General features: G+C 38.2%; 1 protein-coding gene across 3 annotated transcripts in view; it reads right to left on the bottom strand.

The window, feature by feature from the left end:
• Positions 1-2657: 2657 nt before the first annotated feature.
• The window catches only part of LOC115224836 (cytochrome P450 3A24), a 27697-nt gene continuing 10708 nt past the window's right edge, over positions 2658-19646 (bottom strand). For 2 of the 3 annotated variants that reach the window (XM_029795774.2, XM_029795775.2), the window contains exons 4-14: positions 17968-18064; positions 15688-15804; positions 14052-14140; positions 13040-13188; positions 10642-10772; positions 9074-9164; positions 8723-8877; positions 7084-7172; positions 6198-6335; positions 4507-4669; positions 2658-2957 (exon numbers count right to left, since the gene is read on the bottom strand). In XM_029795774.2, coding sequence (XP_029651634.1) covers positions 2868-2957; positions 4507-4669; positions 6198-6335; positions 7084-7172; positions 8723-8877; positions 9074-9164; positions 10642-10772; positions 13040-13188; positions 14052-14140; positions 15688-15804; positions 17968-18064 — 1309 coding nt within the window. In that variant the 3' untranslated portion in view covers positions 2658-2867. Of the gene's footprint in view, positions 2958-4506; positions 4670-6187; positions 6336-7083; positions 7173-8722; positions 8878-9073; positions 9165-10641; positions 10773-13039; positions 13189-14051; positions 14141-15687; positions 15805-17967; positions 18065-19646 lie in introns of those variants that run through there. The other variant, XM_036513541.1, reaches the window with a different exon arrangement.

Here is a 19646-nt window from a genome sequence, read left to right as displayed (position 1 = left end):
ACAGAGAAGCAGAAACAGGTTTGTCTTGCTGTAGAGGAGGAGGTCCATGGTTACCTGGCCAGAGAGAGAGGGGGGTGAGGAAGAGAGAGAGAGAGAGCAAGAGGAAGAAAGAGAGGGAAAGAGGGCAGAAACAGATGTGCTGATGTAAAGGAGATAATTGGTTGCCCATCTAGAGGGAGGAGCAAGGGAAAGAGAGAGAGAGAGAGAGTGAGAGAGAGAGAGAGCAGGAGAGAGGTGGTGGTGGTGGTGGTGGTGAAGTGCCAGGGTATAGTCACAAGTAACAAGGATCAGAGCATGGATGGGATGGTAGAGTAAGGAAGAGAGAGAGATATAGATGGTGGCAATTGCCCAGGGCATGGCCTCAAGGTACAAAGGTCATAATATACATGGTCAGGTGTTGCCAAGAAGGTGCAAGAAGTGGGGAGTGGGGATTGCAGTGACCAGTGACCATCACCACTAACCTGGAACCATGTGGTTGGGAAGCAAGCTTCCTACATCTGAATACCATACTTAGTGTATATACACAGTTGATAGGCCCGTTAGTGCTGTCCCAAGGTAACATCTCTTGTGACTTACTGTGTTAAGAATTCAGTAAATATCAGAAAGAAACAAAAAGATAAGGAATGTCATCTCAGGACAAAAACTTTAGTGACTGGCCTATCAACTATTTATACATTAAGTGTAGTCCATAGAGAGCTTTTTTTAAAATTAAATTATTGGCTCAGTTACATATACCAGATCACAGCTCCCATGACTTCAGGAAACATTTTTTCACGCTGAGGGTTGCTGAAGCATGGAACAGACTGCCGGCATCGGTTGTTAGTTGTCGGAGCACTGCATCCTTCAAAACTTCCATGCTTCCTGAGATTCGCCAACACTACACCTGATTTTCTCCCCTCCATACACACACAAGCATGTATCTGACTCATACATTGTTCGCTTTCCAGACATTTCTACATTACTGCATGTACTTTATATGCACTTTCTGACAAGTTGTGGTGCACCTGAGCACTGTATACAATTAATTTCATTATTATTATTATTATCATCATTTAGCATCTGTTTTCCATGCTGGCATGGGTTGGACGGCTGGACCAGAGCTGGCAAGCTAGGGAGCTGTACCAGGTTCCAGTCTGATTTGGTTTGGTTTCTACAGCTGGATGACCTTCCTGATTCCAACCACTTTACTGTTACGTGTAATTATTATTACTGTTTGCCAAGTGGTCAAGTGGTACAGTTGCTAAAACAGTAGCAAAAAAGTCCAGTTATTTCTCTTATATTCTGAGTTCAATTCTTATCAAATCCAAAATTGTTTTTTTATTCTTTTGGGGTTTGATAAAATAAAATACCAGTTAACTATTGAGGGCTGATGTAGTTCATGCTTCTTTTCTACACATCATCAGGTCAATGGACAAAGCCCCTGGTCACTTGTATGTGGTTGCAATAGAATACAAAATAGTTTCCTGGTCAACTCTTGTTTTGGTTTACAAGACACCACAGCCTTGGATAATGGCAATTCTTTTTAAAATGGCATTGTGTAGGTTGAGGTGAGATATTTGGCTGTCATTTCTAGCAGGTTGAGACACTTCATAAGGTTTCCTCATTTTTGTCTGATACAGGTGCTCCATACATAAACACACACACACATAGAAAGAGTAAGAGGTGAAAGAGGGAGTGTGATTGTAGAAAGAGAAAGTGAGAAAGGCAGGCTGGAAGAGAGAGAGAGAGAGAGAAAGTGGGGAGGGAGAGGGAGACAAAGATGAGAGAAAAGGCTACAGACATTGGGGAGAGTGAGAGATAAAGATGCCTAAAAGAAAGGAAGAGAAATAGTAATGTACAGAAGAAAGAGGGAGATGGGGAGATAGAGAGAGATAGATAGACAGGGAGAGAGAGAGAGTAAAAGAGAGAGAGAGACAAAGAAGCAAAGTAGTTGGAGGGAGAAAGAGAGAGAGAGAGAGAGATAGAGACAGACAAATAAAGAGGTGGATAAGTAGATATAAAGATAAATATATAGTGAGATAGATGGATGGATAGAGAAAGAAAATAGGTGAAGGGGAGAGGGAGAGAGAGAGAGAGAGAGAGAAATGAGAGAGAGAGAGAGAAAGGGAGAGAGAGAGAGAGAAAGGGAGAGAGAGAGAGAGGAAGGGAGAGAGAGAGAGAGAAAGGGAGAGAGAGAGAGAGGCAACATGCCCAAACAGTTCCCAGCCACAGAACCAGTTAAAGCAACAATTTATCTCCATTTTGTGTTGACAATGGATCAAAAGATTCAGAGATTGACCAACTTTGACCGAATTATTTCAACATTGGATTATTTTGTATTCCTCGAAAAGTCGACCTGCATTTGGATAGTTTACACCACCACCGCCACCACCGCAGCAACCACCACCACCACCACTGCCGCCAATGAAGAAGTTGGTGATGACGACACACACACACGCACACACACACACACACACACACACACACACGCAAAGGTTATATAATGTTGAGAAAAGTTGTAAACATGTGACATAACATTAACAGAATTTACTTTTATTTCTATTTGTTTCAGCCAGAGGCTGTGTCCATACTGGAGCACCACAAGACAATATAATGAAACCAGTAAAAACAACCAAAAATTAAAAAAAAAACAACAAAAAAGAACTCTGGTGATATTATACAAATTAAGACCGGCCTTCAAACACCTCGTTTAATATCGTTAACGAGTCATCTAACGTTTTCTTCTTTGTTTTCCTTTTTCTTTTTTTTTTATTTGTAACACTTGTGTCTTTAATTTATTTTCGGTTTTCTCTCTTTCTTTCTCCCCACGACCACCACCGCTGAATATAATTAATTTATCGCAGTAATTGCTGGAATAATAACATTTTTTAAAATTCTGTGTCTTTGCGTTTTTCAACTTTTAACCAAATTCCATTTTTGGGGGCCAACAAAAAGTTATCATCAAGTTCGACAGGAATCTGAAAAAATAAGTTTATTCATTAATTATAATTAAAATTAAAATTAGAACAGAGAAAAGAAATTAAACTACTTTTTATTGCCATCACCAAAAGGAGGAGGAGGGGAAGAAGAACAACAAGAGCAGCTGCTGCTACTACCACTACTACTACTTCATCAGCTTATCCTTCGAGACCCTACAAATAGATCTTGGCACAAGATAACCAGAGACCCCGGATCCAGATTAAACAATGTCTCCTTCATTTCTAAATCCAGATTTCACACAGAATGTGATAAACTTTGTCTTTGATTTCTTCTAGAATTCGTTAAAGAAATAGCATACCAGTTATATTCTAGGGGTTGATTGAAAAAAAAAAGAAAAGAAAGCACCCTAGTATTATTGTGGATTTGAATTCTCATCAGAAAATTTAAAACTTGAGAAATCAGTGCCTGAACATCACAACATCATCTTTGTCCATCTCTGAAAATGTCAGGATTTCATACTTCAAGAAGATACGACCAATTTGAGTATTTTGGCAGAATTCTTTAATAATAATCAATTTATTGAATACAGGTCGAGCTGAGAGGCCACAGCTCTGGTAAAACAGATATGAAATTAGGCTGTTGCAGGAAAGAATTGCAAGACAGATTCTTTAAGCTGAGCTAAGTGGCAGGAGAGTCTAAGGGTAGACTAAGAATGAAATGGTTGCATATTATCCATAATCTCAGTGAGTCTTTCCTGGTCAAGTTGCTACTTTTCTGTACTGGGAGGTCATGGTTCCAGTGCTACAGACAAGTGATTAGGCTGTCACAGGAAAGAATTGCAAAACGCCAACAGGACATAATCCAACTGCGACATTGCTTTGTCTCCAATCGCTATTTGATGACTGTCGCTAGTTTGTTCACGTCCCCGTAATTTAGCAATTGGGCAAAAGAATCCAGTAAAATAAGTTTTAGACTAAAAAAAAACCATAAACCATGGGGCTGATTTGTTTGACTAAATGCTTTCAAGGCAGAGCCCCAGCCTGGCCAGATTCCACTGACAGGAACAAGAAATAACAAAAAAAGAGGGGGAAGAAAAAGGTATATACATATGTGTGTGTGTGTGACTGTGTGTGGATGTGCATGTGTATGTGTGCGTGTGTGTGTGTATTCATGCAAGAGTGTGATCCACTTGTATTCCGTCTACACGTTCAAAGTAGAACTCAACTTTGCTGCAATCTTGTGGACTGCGGCCATGCTGGAGCACCGTTTTGAAGGGTTTAGTTGACCGAATCAACCACAACTGCTAATTTTTTTAAACAAACCAACACTGGCTGTCAGGTGGTGGTGGAGGAGGAGAAACGCAAACACACACATGCAAGGGCTTCATTCAGTTTCCGTCTACCAAATCCATTCAAAAGGCTTCACTAGAAGACACCTGCCCCAAGGTGCAACGCAGGGGGACTGAACCTGGAACCATGGGGTTGGGAAGCCAGCCTCTTATCACAGGGCCATGCCTGCACCTAGAGTAAACCTTTTAAGTAATAAAGTTTTAAAAGTTTTAATTAGAGTAATTAACCAAAGACCAACCTCTGTCCTTTCACAGGGTAATAATTCATAAGAACGTAGAATCTCAACAATTGCTAGTTTTGATTCCAGCTGAGCAAATTTCGGCCCCATACACATCCGTGGGCCACCACCAAATGGTAAATAGCTGTACGGATGTCTGCCTTCGGAGTTTTCTGCTCTGAACCTGAAATGGAGAGAGAAAGAAAAAAAGAATCTAAAGGAATAAATAAATGGTGTTGGGGAGGGGGATAGCTGGAAGAAGGGGAAGATGGACAAGATGGAGGAGGAGAGGAAGAAGTGTGTGTGTGTGTGTGTGTGTGGCTAGATACTTATGTGTGTATATTTGTATATATGTATGAGTGTGTGTGTGAGTGTGTATAAGTATATACACCAGAGGTGATTCCGGGTCATCAGCATCACTCGGGTTCATCACAGATGCTGCATAAGACACATCCCTGCTCGAAGAATTTCCCGTTTTTCCGCAATAATTCTAGCCCAAAATGGTCTATTTTTTTATATCTGGCACTATGTCTTTCTCCATTTCTAAGTTAAGGGTGAAAATAAAGCAACTCTGCAAAACACAGCTGATCTTTACACCCAGGCCCACAGAATAAGAGCAATGAAATAACAACAGCTGAGAGCTCAGCACCCATCAGGGATCTGACTGTTGCCTGTATCCTTGACAAGAGATGCCAGTTAGTCTCTTACACCTGCCAGGCTCGTTCGTATCAGACTGAGTTGCTGGAAAATTTTTTATTCCTTTAAGAATATTGTAGAACAGAAACTTTTCATAGATTGCAATTTAAATCCTAATCTCGATAGAAATTTATTGTTTCAAGAAAACATTGAATTTGAATTACTTTTAATTTTTACGATTATCGATAACAACTGAGGCTGTAACTTCTGAGCCCGAGTCAAGCATGTGTGAATGATGTCAGGAGAACGTCTGCTATGAATGATATGTTTTTGATACAGGGCACCTCTAAGACGACTACCAGATGCTGAAAGAAAACAAATGAACTGCAACCAGGCTCAATAAAATGGGCCTGGGTTATTGGCTGCAATCACATTCTTGAAGTCAAGTGTTGGCAGGAATTAAACCAGCTTGAAAATACACGGTCACTTTACTAAATGTGTACTCGGGCTAAACCCGAGCAGCCCCAAGTGCTGGGGTTGCCACTGATATATGTATATTGAGTGTGAATCATTTTGGACCAAAAATTTATTGTATTTATACTGACTTTTAAAGTCGAAGGACAAATCTATGACAGAATTGGTTCTTTTAGGCCTTTACAGCCCCTCTTCAAATTCTGTTGTGGTTGACTTTGCCTTTCGACTTTTTGGGGTTGATAAAATAAGTACCTGTTGGTCAGCTGGGGTCGATATAATCGACTCACTCCCTTCTCCGAAATTACTGGCATTGAGCCAGAATTTGAAATCGATGTTATATATTATCATAATATCATTTTATAACATTTTAGCATCATACATAATTATAATATAATTTATATATCGTTATAATATATAATGAAATTATTGTATACAGTGCTCAGGTGCACCGCAACTTGTCAGTAATGTAGAAATGTCTGGAAAGCGAACAATGTATGAGTCAGATACATGCTTATGAAATTACAAATCATAAACGTGTGTAAAGGGAGAGAACTGCTTCCTAAAATGAAAAATATTTGAAACAAAATTTCACTTTTAATTACCGTTCAGGGTCAAATTTTTCTGGTTCCGGCCAGATTTCTGGGTCATGATGTATGGTATATATTGGGAAAACAACGTCTGCTTCTGTTGGAATTGTCCATCCCTGGATTACTGACTCTTTAGCTGCAATTCTATTGGTCCTAAAAGAACAGGAAACGCGAAGATTTTAAAAGAGTTTTGTTTCATATAAAATTATGTTTTAAGAAAGTCAACGAAGGAGCCTTTATATCTCGACATGCTAGAAATCGCTCATATCACACTTTAATTCTTAAAAGAACAGGAAGGACACAGTACACGCTGCAGCCCTAGATATCTCTAAAACCGAAGGATAGATGGTCATGGATAGGTTGCCTGTGATCCCAAGGTAGCTTGTTTGGGGCTGGCAAAAGACAAAACAACAAAAGAGACATAGGCCAATGTAGTCCTAGATACACTGTGACTTAAAACATAAAGTTGTGATGTTTGTAATAACCATGGGCTTGTGGGTTGAATGACGACAGCTTTCTTGGGTGGAATGGCATGACTCCTCTGCACTGACACTGCTACTGTCAAAAATGGTGTGAAGCCAGTGAATGGTCCATCGTATACCCAGTACACCCCGTGTAAGGTGGCCGGCGCTGGGAAGGGCATCCAGCCGTAGAAAACAGGCCAAAACAAGACACTGAACCTGGCAGAGGCCTCTGGCTTGTTTGTTCTTGACAAACCATACAACCCATGCCAGCATGGAAAAACAAGGGCAATTTAAATAATAATAATGATGATGAGGAGGAGGAGGAGGAAGAGGAGGGCTACTGCAGTCTGATCAGACTTTTCATTGATGTGGTATTGATTTCTAAACAACAACAAGGTAAATGACGATTGTAAGGGGTATTTAAGGGTATCACCTACCTTGGTGACACAGGGTACAACCGCAACACTTCGGCCAGACACATGTCCAGGTATTTCAGCTGTTGGAGGTTCTCAAATGTAACGTCGCCCTGCCACAATACAAACACCTCAGTATTTCAATTTAAGGATTTCAAATGTCAGCACAAGGCCAGCAATTTCGGGGGAGGGGGTAAGTCAATTACATCGATCCCAGTACATGACTGGTACTTATTTTATCAACCCCGAAATAATGAAAACAAAAGTCAACAATGGCTGAATTTTGAACTCAGAACGTAAAGACAAGTATTTTGCTAAGGATGCTTACAATTCTGCCAGCAATAATAATCCTTTCTACTAAAGGCACAAGGCCTGAACTTTTGTGGGTGGGGGCAAGTCGATTATATCGACCCCAGTATACAACTGGTACTTATTTCATCGACCCTAAAAGGACGAAAGGTAAAGTCAGCCCGAGCAGAATTTGAACTCAGAACATACAGCTGGACGAAATGTTGCTAAGCATTTTGTGCAGCGTGCCAACGATTCTGCCAGCTCAAAGCCTTTCTTTCAATACATTAAATATGTTACATAATAAGTAAGGCAGCAAACTGGCAGAACCATTAGCCTGCCGGGCAAAATGCTTTGCAGCATTTCATGTGTCTTTATGTTCTGGGTTCAAATTCTGCAGAGGCCGACTTTGCCTTTTATCCTTTTGGGGTCGATAAATTAAGTACCAGTTGTGTACTGGGGTCAGTCTAATCAACTTGCAAACCTTGTGCGAAAACATAACAAATAAAATTATTGCATCTTGTATTCCTGTTTTTCTGTCTTCCTTTGGCAGGGACCCTCTCGAAGGATTTCTCCAAAACAAAATTAAAGCAGAACAATTTGTGTTTGTTGTGAAGAACTTGTTTCACAAGTTCTATCATTAGGGATATGGTTTACATGTGCTTCTGTGATCTTTAGAATATAAACCAGATCTATGTATTGTTTAAGCCAATGCCACCATGGACTGACTTTGGTAAAGATTTTCCTGCTAATTTCAAGACTTTCTCAGTCAAATTCTGGTCTCTGTAAATTTGATGTGGATTCTTGTTGTCGTTTGTTGTCTTCCTTTGACTCAGAAGACTATGACGTATACACACATCCACACTCACACATACATAAACATGCACACACAGGTACACACTGACTCACACACATCCATGCACACACATCCACAAATGTACACCACCACACACATGCAGTTACATATACATACAAGTACACAAACACATACACTGCCACACATATATATATATACACACAAATGAAGGTGGCGAGCTGGAAGAATCGTTAGCACACCGGGCGAAATGCATAGCTGTATTTCGTCTACCGTTACGTTCTGAGTTCAAATTCCGCCGAGGTCGACTTTACCTTTCATCCTTTCGGGGTCGATAAATTAAGTACCAGTTACGCACTGGGGTCGATGTAATCGACTTAATCCGTTTGTCTGTCCTTGTTAGTCCCCTCTGTGTTTAGCCCCTTGTGGGTAATAAAGAAAAAAAAAATATATATACACACAAGTACACAAACACATAAACTGCCACATATATATATAGACACACAAATACATAGATGCATATTACACCACCACCACCACCACCCCCCACCCCCCACTTACCTCAACCATTTCCGTGATTTCTTCATAGACTCGGTTCTGTATGTCAGGATTCAAAGCCAATTGGTAAGCCAAGAACGCAATGGTGTTGGCCGTGTTTTCATAGGCAGCCAACAAGAACATGGTCGCCTGCGCAATGATCTGTTTGTCTGAAAGACCTAACAAGAAGAAGAAGAAGAAAAATAGAAGTAGTAGTAGTAGTGGTGGTGGTGGTGGTGGTGGTGGTGGTGGTGCTGAGGATGAAGAGAATCAAGAGGATGATAATGATGATGATGGGGAAGACGATAATGATAATGATGATTAGAAGGAGGAGGAGGATATCAAAGATGTTGGGGAAGCAGAATAGAGACCCACCATATTGGTCTGTTACATTTTGGTTCTCAGTCTTGGCGCCTTGCAAGTTAGCCTGTGCCTCCAACATTGTCTGAAGAATGTCTTTGTTAGGCTGTAACATAGATAGAATACTATATGTATATATATATATATATATATATATGACGTTAAACGATGATGATGATATATATATATATATATATATATATATATATATATATATATATATATTATATATATATATATACATATATATATATACACACACACACACACACATATATATATATATATATGTATGTATATATTTATTTATATATATACACACACACATGTATATAAATACGCACACATATAATTAAGTACACACACGCAATACAAGGTGGCAAAAATAGTGTTTGAATACCAAAAGTAGAAAAATCTGTTCCGTATCAAAGCTGAGAAAACAATCTCCACAGACTTTAACCCAGAGTTTCATGCAACCATTTCTCCAACAGTTGTGATCATACTGTATCATCATACTTGTCTGGTGTGCAAAAGATCCAATTGTGTACTCAAGGAAAAAAGTACACACAAACACACATACCTAGATACACGAACATACACACACAGACATGTACACATAGACATATACATACACCCATTGACACACACATACACAAACACATGCAGACATGCACACAGACCCATACACACACAGAGACCCCCACACAAACACACACTGTTCAATCCAGGAACTGACAACAAAATTTTTTCCCCATTTTCCATGTAATTCGTAATATTTATTCTTCACAATTGAGAAATCAGACACAAGCACCAACCCTTTTGGTTCTTGAAGAGAGCAAAAACCTGAATCAGAGATGAAATTCAAAGAACCAAATGTTTTATCCTCCAGATTCTACATTTCTGTTTTTAAATCTAAATTAAAATCTTCTTTCATTTTTCTAATTGGTTTGCAAGATCCTTGATGTGAACTCATATATTGAAAGAAATTTTGTTGTATTTTGGGAGGGTCATCACACCAACAACAAACACACATGCAGGTTCTATTTTACTTCCTTTTTATTAGTCAGTTGCTTAAGGCAGCGAGCTAGCAGAATCATTAGTGCATTGGACAAAATGCTTACATTCTGAGTTCAAATTGCACTGAGGTTCATTCAGCCTTTCATCCTCCTGGGGCCAATAAAATGAGTATCAGTCAAGTAATGGGATTCATGTACTCGACTTACCCTGCTACCCTGTACCAAAATTTGAAATCATCATTAGTCAATTGCTTAGTCATTTATCAAACTAATTAATAGATTGTTTGCTTAATTCATCAATTAAACAACCAATCAATTCGTCAAAGTCCTTTTCATGTAAACCAGACCAAGAGTAGAGAGAGTATGTGATTGACAAGTCATGAATGATGACATAAGGACTTTGACAGCTGATTGAATAACCAAATGATTAATAAGTGATTAGTTGGTTGGTTAAATAGCTAACCAATTAACAAATAATAATAAAAGAAGTGAAAAACCAGTGCATGTGTTTTCAATCATTGGTGTTATGACCCTCCCAACAAACGATAAAACATTTCTTTTACTTACCACAATTTCAGGATTATTTCTTCGGAAAAGAATTGTGTTTCGGCAGATTGCAGCGAAAAAGTTTCTGTGCTTCCGTTCTCCAGCCAAAATGATGTAAACGTTGACCAAATGCCACAGAAATGGAAAGACAACTTCAATGTAAGAGATTATACAGATATGTGTGTTTGTGCGTATCTATGTGTGTGTGTGTGTGTTTGTTGATATGTGTGTCTGTGTGTGTGCCTAAGTGTATGTGTGTTTTGGTGTGTGTGTCTGTGTATATATGTTTGTATGTATATGTGTACATCTATGTGTATATCTATGTGTGTATGTTAGTGTACATATGTGTGTGCCTATGTCTGTGTATGTATATGTGTCTATGTGTATGTATGTGCATGTGTGTATATGTGTACGTATAGGGTGGAGTACACTAGTCTGGTGCCCAGAGAGCCAAAGAGGGGCCAGTCACTCTCTGCTGGGCCCTTCACAAAAAAGAAAAAAATTAAATAAACATATAGACACAGGCATGGCTGTGTGGTAAGTAGCTTGCTTCCCAACCACATGCTTCTGGGTTCAGTCCCACTGTATGGCACCTTGGGTAAGTGTCTTCTGCTATAGCCTCGGGTTGACCAAAGCCTTGTGAGTGGATTTGGTAGAGGGAAACTGAAAGAAACCCATTGTATATATATGTATGTATATATTTATGTGTCTGTGTTTGTCCCTCCACCATCACTTTACAACTGATGTTGGTGTGTTTACATGCATGTAACTTAGCAGTTCAGCAAAAGAGACTGGTAGAGTAAGTACTAGGATTACAAAGAATAAGTCCTGGGGGTGACTTGTTTGACTAGAAGCGGTGCTGCAGCATGGCCACAGTCAAATGACTGAAACAAGTAAAAGAATAAAAGAATACAAATATATGTATTTTTGTACAGCTCCTTTCAATTTTGAGAGAACCTTCTCTTCCTGGGCCAATATGCAGTTCTGTTCCAATTTCTGTTGGAGACCTTGGGTGCAGGTATGGCCAAGTGGTTAAGACATTGGCTTCACAGCCATGAGATCATGGGTTCAATCCCTCAGCGTGGCACCTTGGCCGAATGTCAACCTAGTCCTTGTGGGTGAAACTGGACTTGATGGAGACTGTGCTGAAACCTCACCAGATGGATTTTAGTTCTAAGTAGAAAAGATTAGTTTTATCAGACTTTTGCATCACATTGATTTGAGGTGCGGATTAACTTTAAGGGGACACATGACTCAGCCCCTTGCATGCAGGAGGAACTTCAACAACTGAGACATTTACTGTTGAAACAGACAGAGGATTATATGTATGCATACAGACGTATAAATAATATACATATATATATATGTGCATATATACATACGTATATGTACATACATCTATATGTATATATATATATATATATATATATATATATATTATATATATATATATATATATATATATATATATATATATATATATATATATATATATATAAATATATGCATATGTGGGCACAGGACATCACAAAACGTGTACAACAAAAAATCCGAAGTATGAGTACATGGAATATGAACTATTTTATCAAACAACAAAAGACACAAATGGAAAACAAGACAAACAACACAAAAAAAACAACCCTTCATCAGTTGATGGCTGTTTTTCTACTCTTGTATTTCGAGCATTTAACAACAATATATGCTGTCGATAAAACAGTTGCTCCTGCAAATCAAATTAAATAAAATTTGGGATTTTGCAGAGGTTCAAAATTGGTAACACAAACAGGACAGTGAAAACAAACAGGAAGGGCTGCTAAGCCTAAATGAGGTTGTGGTGGCACACGCGTAAATCAAGCTTGGACAGGAGACAGACAAGAACACGTCTTCCTTGATCCAGCTACAACGAAGAGAAAGAAAGAAACACAAGTTAGGAGAAGAAAGAAAGATGGCCAATGGTCACATGGGAGCCACACATATATATATATATATATATATATATATATATTATATATATATATATATACACACACATTTTGGGGAGTCATCATGCCATTATAATAGACACACTTACTGGTTCAATTCCACTCATTTATTAAATATCCAATTTTGTGTTTTTGTTTTTGTCAAAGATCTTTTGTTGCTTTTGCAACCTTCTCAATGATCATCGATTCTGTCCATTATTGAGGATGCGTTTGCTTGACTGTTTGAGGAGTGTGTGTCTGTGTGTGTGTGTGTCTGTGTGTGTGTGTGTGTGTGTGTGCATGCACATTCATGTGTACATGTATATATATAGTCATAATGTACTTGCAAAGGAAAGAGATAGAATCAAGTCCATAAAACAGACACACACACACACACACACACACACACACACACACACTCATGCATTCCAGAAGCAAATGAAACAATGATGGCTTACATGTGAGAGCAATCAAATATTTGAGGAAGCCAGGTTTAAAGAGGGCTTTGGCATGGAGCACAAACGGGTGGTTCATGTTCATCTGGGAATTGATTTCAATACCAAAGCCAGTTGCAGCAATAATGTCCATTGTATAACTGCTACAATATCTGAAAAGAATAGCCGTGATTAATAAAACCCAAAGCATTGAACAACCACGAGGAGGGGGCTGCAAAGTTCCTGGCTTTAAGGGTATCACGAAAGGCCTGGTTGTAGGCCCAGCTTTCCAAGGTCTTTCACAGGGATAAGAAAAACTGGAGGACAGCTGCAATAAGTGTTTGAATCTGGGAGGGGGACATGTTGAATGAAATCAGAATTAACTGATCCTCCTCTATTTTCTTTTACCCAAAAGCCAGCAATTTTTCAGCATTTCTTTGTAAGTAATTTAATAATATCATTGGCACACCAGCACAAGTGTGCCTCACTGACTTTGTTTCCTCATAACTATGGAAAAATGGATATTTTTAATGAAAATTTCAACAAATACTTTTGAGATGGTTTAGATTATATCGGAATTTAATGTGAAAAGAGATTAAAAAATGTGCAGGCTTGCATATCTACATGCTGACAAATTATTTTTCAGTCCATTTTAAAGCCAAGTATGTCTAAACTGAGGTCCATGTGTGATTCTGGAGTAGAGGGCTTTGAAACCAGATGCAGGGGACTGCATGAAAAAAGGGACTAAAGAAAACTGGAGCCAATAACATCCATACCGTAAGCATTTAATGCTTTATTTAGGTAGATAGATAGACTGACAGATATATAGATGCATAGATAGAAAGATAGATAGAAAGATAGAAAGTAACATAGATATAAGTATATAAATGTGTATGTGTGTGTGTAAGGACAACTTATATGAGTAAATTTCAGAGTAAGAAGTAAATTTTAAAAAAGGAATAAAGGGGGAGGAAAGTAGGAGGTGAAGGAAGAGTAAAGGGAGACGAAAGTGGGAGGAAAGAGTGAGGTACTTAACTGGTTAATGCAAAACTCCTTCCCACTGGCCGCATCCTGGGAGATGTTCGTTACAAAGTTTGCGACACAGACTTTCATTAAATATAATGACTGAATGGGAAAATAATTAAATAATATAAATGAAAAATTAATGAGAAGGACAAAAGGTCAAAGGGTATAGCACTGACATCAAAGGGTCAAAGGGTATAGCAAGCCAACATTCACCCTGATCAGAAAGGTTGACACATTTACAGCTGAGTGGACTGGAGCAACGTAAAATGAAGGGATTTGCTCAAGAATACAACACACTGCCCAGTCCAGGAACTGAACCGACGATCTAGAGATCACGAGTGCAATAACTAAAACACTAGGCCATACACCCTCACTCTCTCTTATTATTTCCTGCACACAGTAAGCAGTTACAAGTCGCTAATAGTTTCATGCACTGGAGATGTAATCTAGGTATATGTTGATGACACACTTTGTGTTGCTAAGCAATCTTTGGGCTGAAGATTGCTTAGAGACAGAAGGGGTGGTAGTAAAACCCCTAATAATAATAATAATTGATTCCTTGGTATACATATACAAATGAATATAAAAATATAGAAATATATGTACATGTGTTTATGTATGTTTATGTGTACGTATATATATATATATATGTATAAGTGTGTATATGTGTATGTATTTGTATTTATAACTTAACCTTATGAACTTTCTAGACTCTCTGACGAAGCCCAGAGACACACCCAAGGACCTAAATCTCATCTACCAAATACTTCAGTTCACTGAAGGGATATAAGTAGATTGGGGCACTTTGACCTCCTGGCTGAAACAGCTGTAAGATATTATCCTATCTTTTGTGATCTACATTGTGTATTTTAATAATTACTGGTATTTTTATATATTGTATATGTAAAGTATATTATACTATACATGTATGTATATTGTTATAATGGGTTTTTTTTTTAATAAATAAACAGACATAATATAATGTCTAAAAGTTGATGACTACCACCTCTTGATCCCCTCCATTTTCTTATTACTGTATAAATTATATATATATATCATCATCATCATCATCATCGTTTAACGTCCGTTCTCCATGCTAGCATGGGTTGGACGGTTCGACCGGGGATCTGAGAAGCCAGAAGGCTGCATCAGGCTCCATCTGGCAATGTTTCTACAGCTGGATGCCCTTCCTAACGCCAACCACTCTGTGAGTGTAGTGGGTGCTTTTTACGTGCCACCTGCACAGGTGCCAGGCGAGGCTGGCAACGGCCACGGTTGGATTGGTGTATTTTATGTGCCAGTAAAAAAGAATTTCATTGAAGTGATTTTTCCCATGTGGTGAGTTGTAAAGCTCAAATATATAATAAAAGGAAAATGTACATAGCTTATACATTGATAATATATTTCAAAGGAGAGCATTATGATAGTCGACCGGTTTCACATTTTGCTAATCATGACATTGAAGGTATTACAATTTCATATTTTTTAAAGACGTTTTTAGTCCATATATATATATATATATATATATATATATATATATATATATATATATATAGACACACACACATAAATTTTTTTCAATTACGGTTGAGCTGGAGCTAAAAAACAACAACAAATTTAAGAACAACAACAACGATGACAGTGACCTCTTTAAGCTTCTTGTTACTAAATGCCGTCATCATGAGAGTTCGCAGGAATTTCCAGTATTGGTCTTTGGTATTCATTAAGAAAAGTTCTGTGAAATCATCTGTCGGAACATCAAACTAACAGACAGGAAATAAATAAAAAGAATAAAATTAATCAATTACAATGAAATCATTAAATAAGATTAAATAAATTAATATGTTTATATATGTAGTTATATAGACACTAGCATGGCTGTGTGGTAAGAAGTTTGCATTCCAACTTTGTACCATGGTGTGGCACCTTGGGCAAGTATCTTCTGCCATAGCCTTTGGCTAACCAAAGCCTTGCAAGTGGATTTGGTAGACAGAAACTGAAAGAAACCTGTTGTGTGTGTGTATATATATATGTATGTATGTATACAGATATGTGTGTGCGTGTGTCTTTGTGTTTGCATCCCACATATATATATACACACACACACACACAACCTCTTATACACACCCCAACCTGTAACTCCTAAAGTTATAACCCTGGAAGGATTCTGCATGGCTGTGGTCCATAGCACCACCATCACACCATCTGAGGGCATTACAAGACTACACAGGCATGACAGCCAATATCTTCAAAAGAAGATATACACAGCATATTCACTCCTTCAGGTGCCCTGTTTTATCTGGAGATTTTATCATAATTGGAATAACTCCCCCAACATTAAATGGAATATCCTTGATGGTTCCTCTTCATACAAACCTGGAACTTGCAAATACCAGCTTTGTCTCTATGAGAGACTTCACATACTTCCCCACCCTGCAGTATCCATCAACAAGGAGAATGAATTATGTTGTTGTCACCAGAAGTGTGTTCTGTTAACGAACTTCAAGCCATTAGCAGTTGACAATCCAGATATACCAACCTGGGCCTGGTTCTCCCACATGCAAAGATACTTAAACCCGCTGTCCATATGGACTAAAACCTCGTCCATATTGATAATCCAATCTAGTACCACCAAATTGTAACCCAGCACCACCAAAACTGGTTACAACCAAGGAAAGGCTGTTACTGCTACCCACAACACCCTGCTCTGCCAAGTGCAAGAAAAAGCTGATGCTGATAAATAAACCGAACTGTAGCTTACAGACATAACAGCAACAGCTGCCCATCAACATCCTGTGCAACCAAATGGGTCTAAGAACAAAGAAAAATAACTGATGACACTTTCAACCAATAATATCACATGACCTGAGTTGACCAATGGCAGCCTAACACCTAGAAGCCATCATGAATTTATCTCATATCCTGTTCCTTCACCTGTTGACACCTGAGGGGTTAAGTTCATTCTATAAGCCGACAAAACGTCAATTGCATGGAACTGAGCCACACTGATCAATATCTGTTTCTGTCTGTCTATCTCTCTCTGTATATATATATATATAAATTAATAATAAAATATTAGGGAATAAATCCAAACTTACAGGGAAAAATTAGATTTAGGATTAAATCCAATTTTATAGTATAAATATATTATATTATATTATATTAAATTAGAGATAAAACCACTATTAGGCAAATCAAACAGTGAAAAACATAAACCAATACATAAAATTAATTTAATTTATATTATTTTAAATATATATCAAAAGTATTAAAAGTTTAATAAAAGATGAAGAGTATATATATATATATAATTATTATACCAAGGGCTATTACTCTAAGTAACACCACACACTATTACTTATAGTAATAGGCCTTGATATAATAATGTATTTTATATGTAAAGAAGAAAATTATATACTTTGTATCAATTTATTCCTTAATTGGTTTTGCATGCTGACTACTTGATTAAATCTTATATAGGTTTTATCCTTATATTTTATATACATACATACACACATATGCATGCATATATGTGTGTGTATATATATGTGTTATATATGTAATCTATTTATTTTGTGTGTGTGTATGTGTGTGAGCATGCGTCTGTGTGTATGTATGCATGTATGTATGTTTGTATCAGTGGTGTTTGGTGGTCGTTGCACTGGGTGAGCTACCACACCCAGTGCCACCCAATTTCAAGCAGAAGTGTAACAAAAGTTTCCCATTAAGATTTGTGATTACATTAACGAGTGAGATTAATTAATTCTAATGAATTTGCCATTTCCAAAGGGTGTGCAGCACACACCTTGCACACCAGGAACATACACCCCTCGTATGTATGTATATATGGATATATGTAAATGCACACACACACACACAGAGAATATTCAGTGATAGAATTTATAAGAGAAAGTAGCAGGTCTTACCGGTCGGTTCCGGAAATTAGCAAAGTTTGTTGACATGATTGTTTTTATCATTTGTAGATCGGTTATCAGTAAATAGGGATTTCGACCTATGAAATACCTGAACAAGAAGAGAAGAACAAAAGAAGAGTAGTTTACATGAGAGGACAAGGGAACAGCAGCAAACACAGAATATACATACATATATAAACCCGGCAAATAAAGAGTTCACAGATGTAACCTACACCAGTGTCACATAACCAACCCACTCAAAAGTATCTTGGATCGTAGGGCGACATGCCATGCTTCAGGAGACCTATTGAGTCAAGTACATCAACATCAGCAATATCAAAATCAAATCAAATGGAAATTGTAGTTGTGAGCCCAGGGCCGATAGCAGGTAAAAAGCACCATCCGAATGTGAGCAATGCCAGTATCGCTTTAACTGGCTTCTGTGCTGGTGGCACGTAAATTGCACCATCCGAACGTGGTCGATGTCAGCTCTTCTGATTCATGTGCCGGTGGTACATAAAAATGCACCCACTACATTCTCAGAGTGGTTGGCGTTAGGAAGGGCATCCAGCCGTAGAAACACTGCCAGATCAGATTGGGGCCTAGCGCAGCCTCCTGGCTTCCCACACCCCAGTCGGACCGTCCAACCCTGGAAAACGGATGTTAAACGATGATGAAGATGAAGATATATATATATATATACGGGAAGCTTTATGAAAATAGACAAAAGATGAAGGCAGGTTTATGGAAATAAACAAAAGACGAAGGCAGGTGGAATACAAACAAACAATTGTATTAGTATGGCGCTCAGGAAATATATATATATATATATATACATGTGTATGTATGTATGTATTCACACACACACACAAACACACACATATATACATAAAGATACAAAGAAAGAATTCAAATGAGTTATGGTTCACTACAGCTGTTTCATACACGTTTTTTATTGATGAATAAACTGATTAGATTGTGAAAAATATATGTTGTTCATAATGTTGATTACAAAAGCACAACTTCTATTTCATATATTTTGAATGTGTGTGTGTATATATATATATATATATATATATATACACAACCATGGGACATAACTCCTAACCTACTCCGCTGGCCTTTTTTTGCTTCACTCCCTTTTTCCTAGCAGCCACAAACTGGATGTGTTAATTCACCTCTGACAATAGAGAGTAGTCGCCATATCCCTTTCCATATTGACTACCCCTGATGAGCCTAGGGTTATATAATCGGATTGTTACCTAACACTCCATTGTATTCCTTGCGTGAAACCGATTGGTAAGATCAGCCATGATGGATATATAATACTGTATTTTGGGATAATATATCTTTCAGTTTCCGTCTGCCAAATCCACTCACAAGGCTTTGATTGGACTAAGGCTATATTAAAAGACATTGCCCAAGATTCCATGAAGTAAGACTGAACCTGTGACCATGCGGTTGGGAAGCAAACTTCTTACCCCATGGCCATACCTGCACAGACACACACACACACACACGCATGTATCTATGTGTACATACATAAGTGCAGGAGTGGCTGTGTGGTAAGAAGTTTGCTTTCCAACCACATGGTTCTGGGTTCAGTCCCACTGCATGGCACCATGGGCAAGTGTCTTCTACTATGGCCTCAGACCGACCAAAGCCTTGTGAGTGGATTTGGTAGAGGGAAA

This window comes from Octopus sinensis, linkage group LG26, assembly GCF_006345805.1.
Source record: "Octopus sinensis linkage group LG26, ASM634580v1, whole genome shotgun sequence".
Lineage (NCBI taxonomy): Eukaryota > Metazoa > Mollusca > Cephalopoda > Octopoda > Octopodidae > Octopus > Octopus sinensis.
This window is presented reverse-complemented; position numbering and strand designations above follow the sequence as displayed.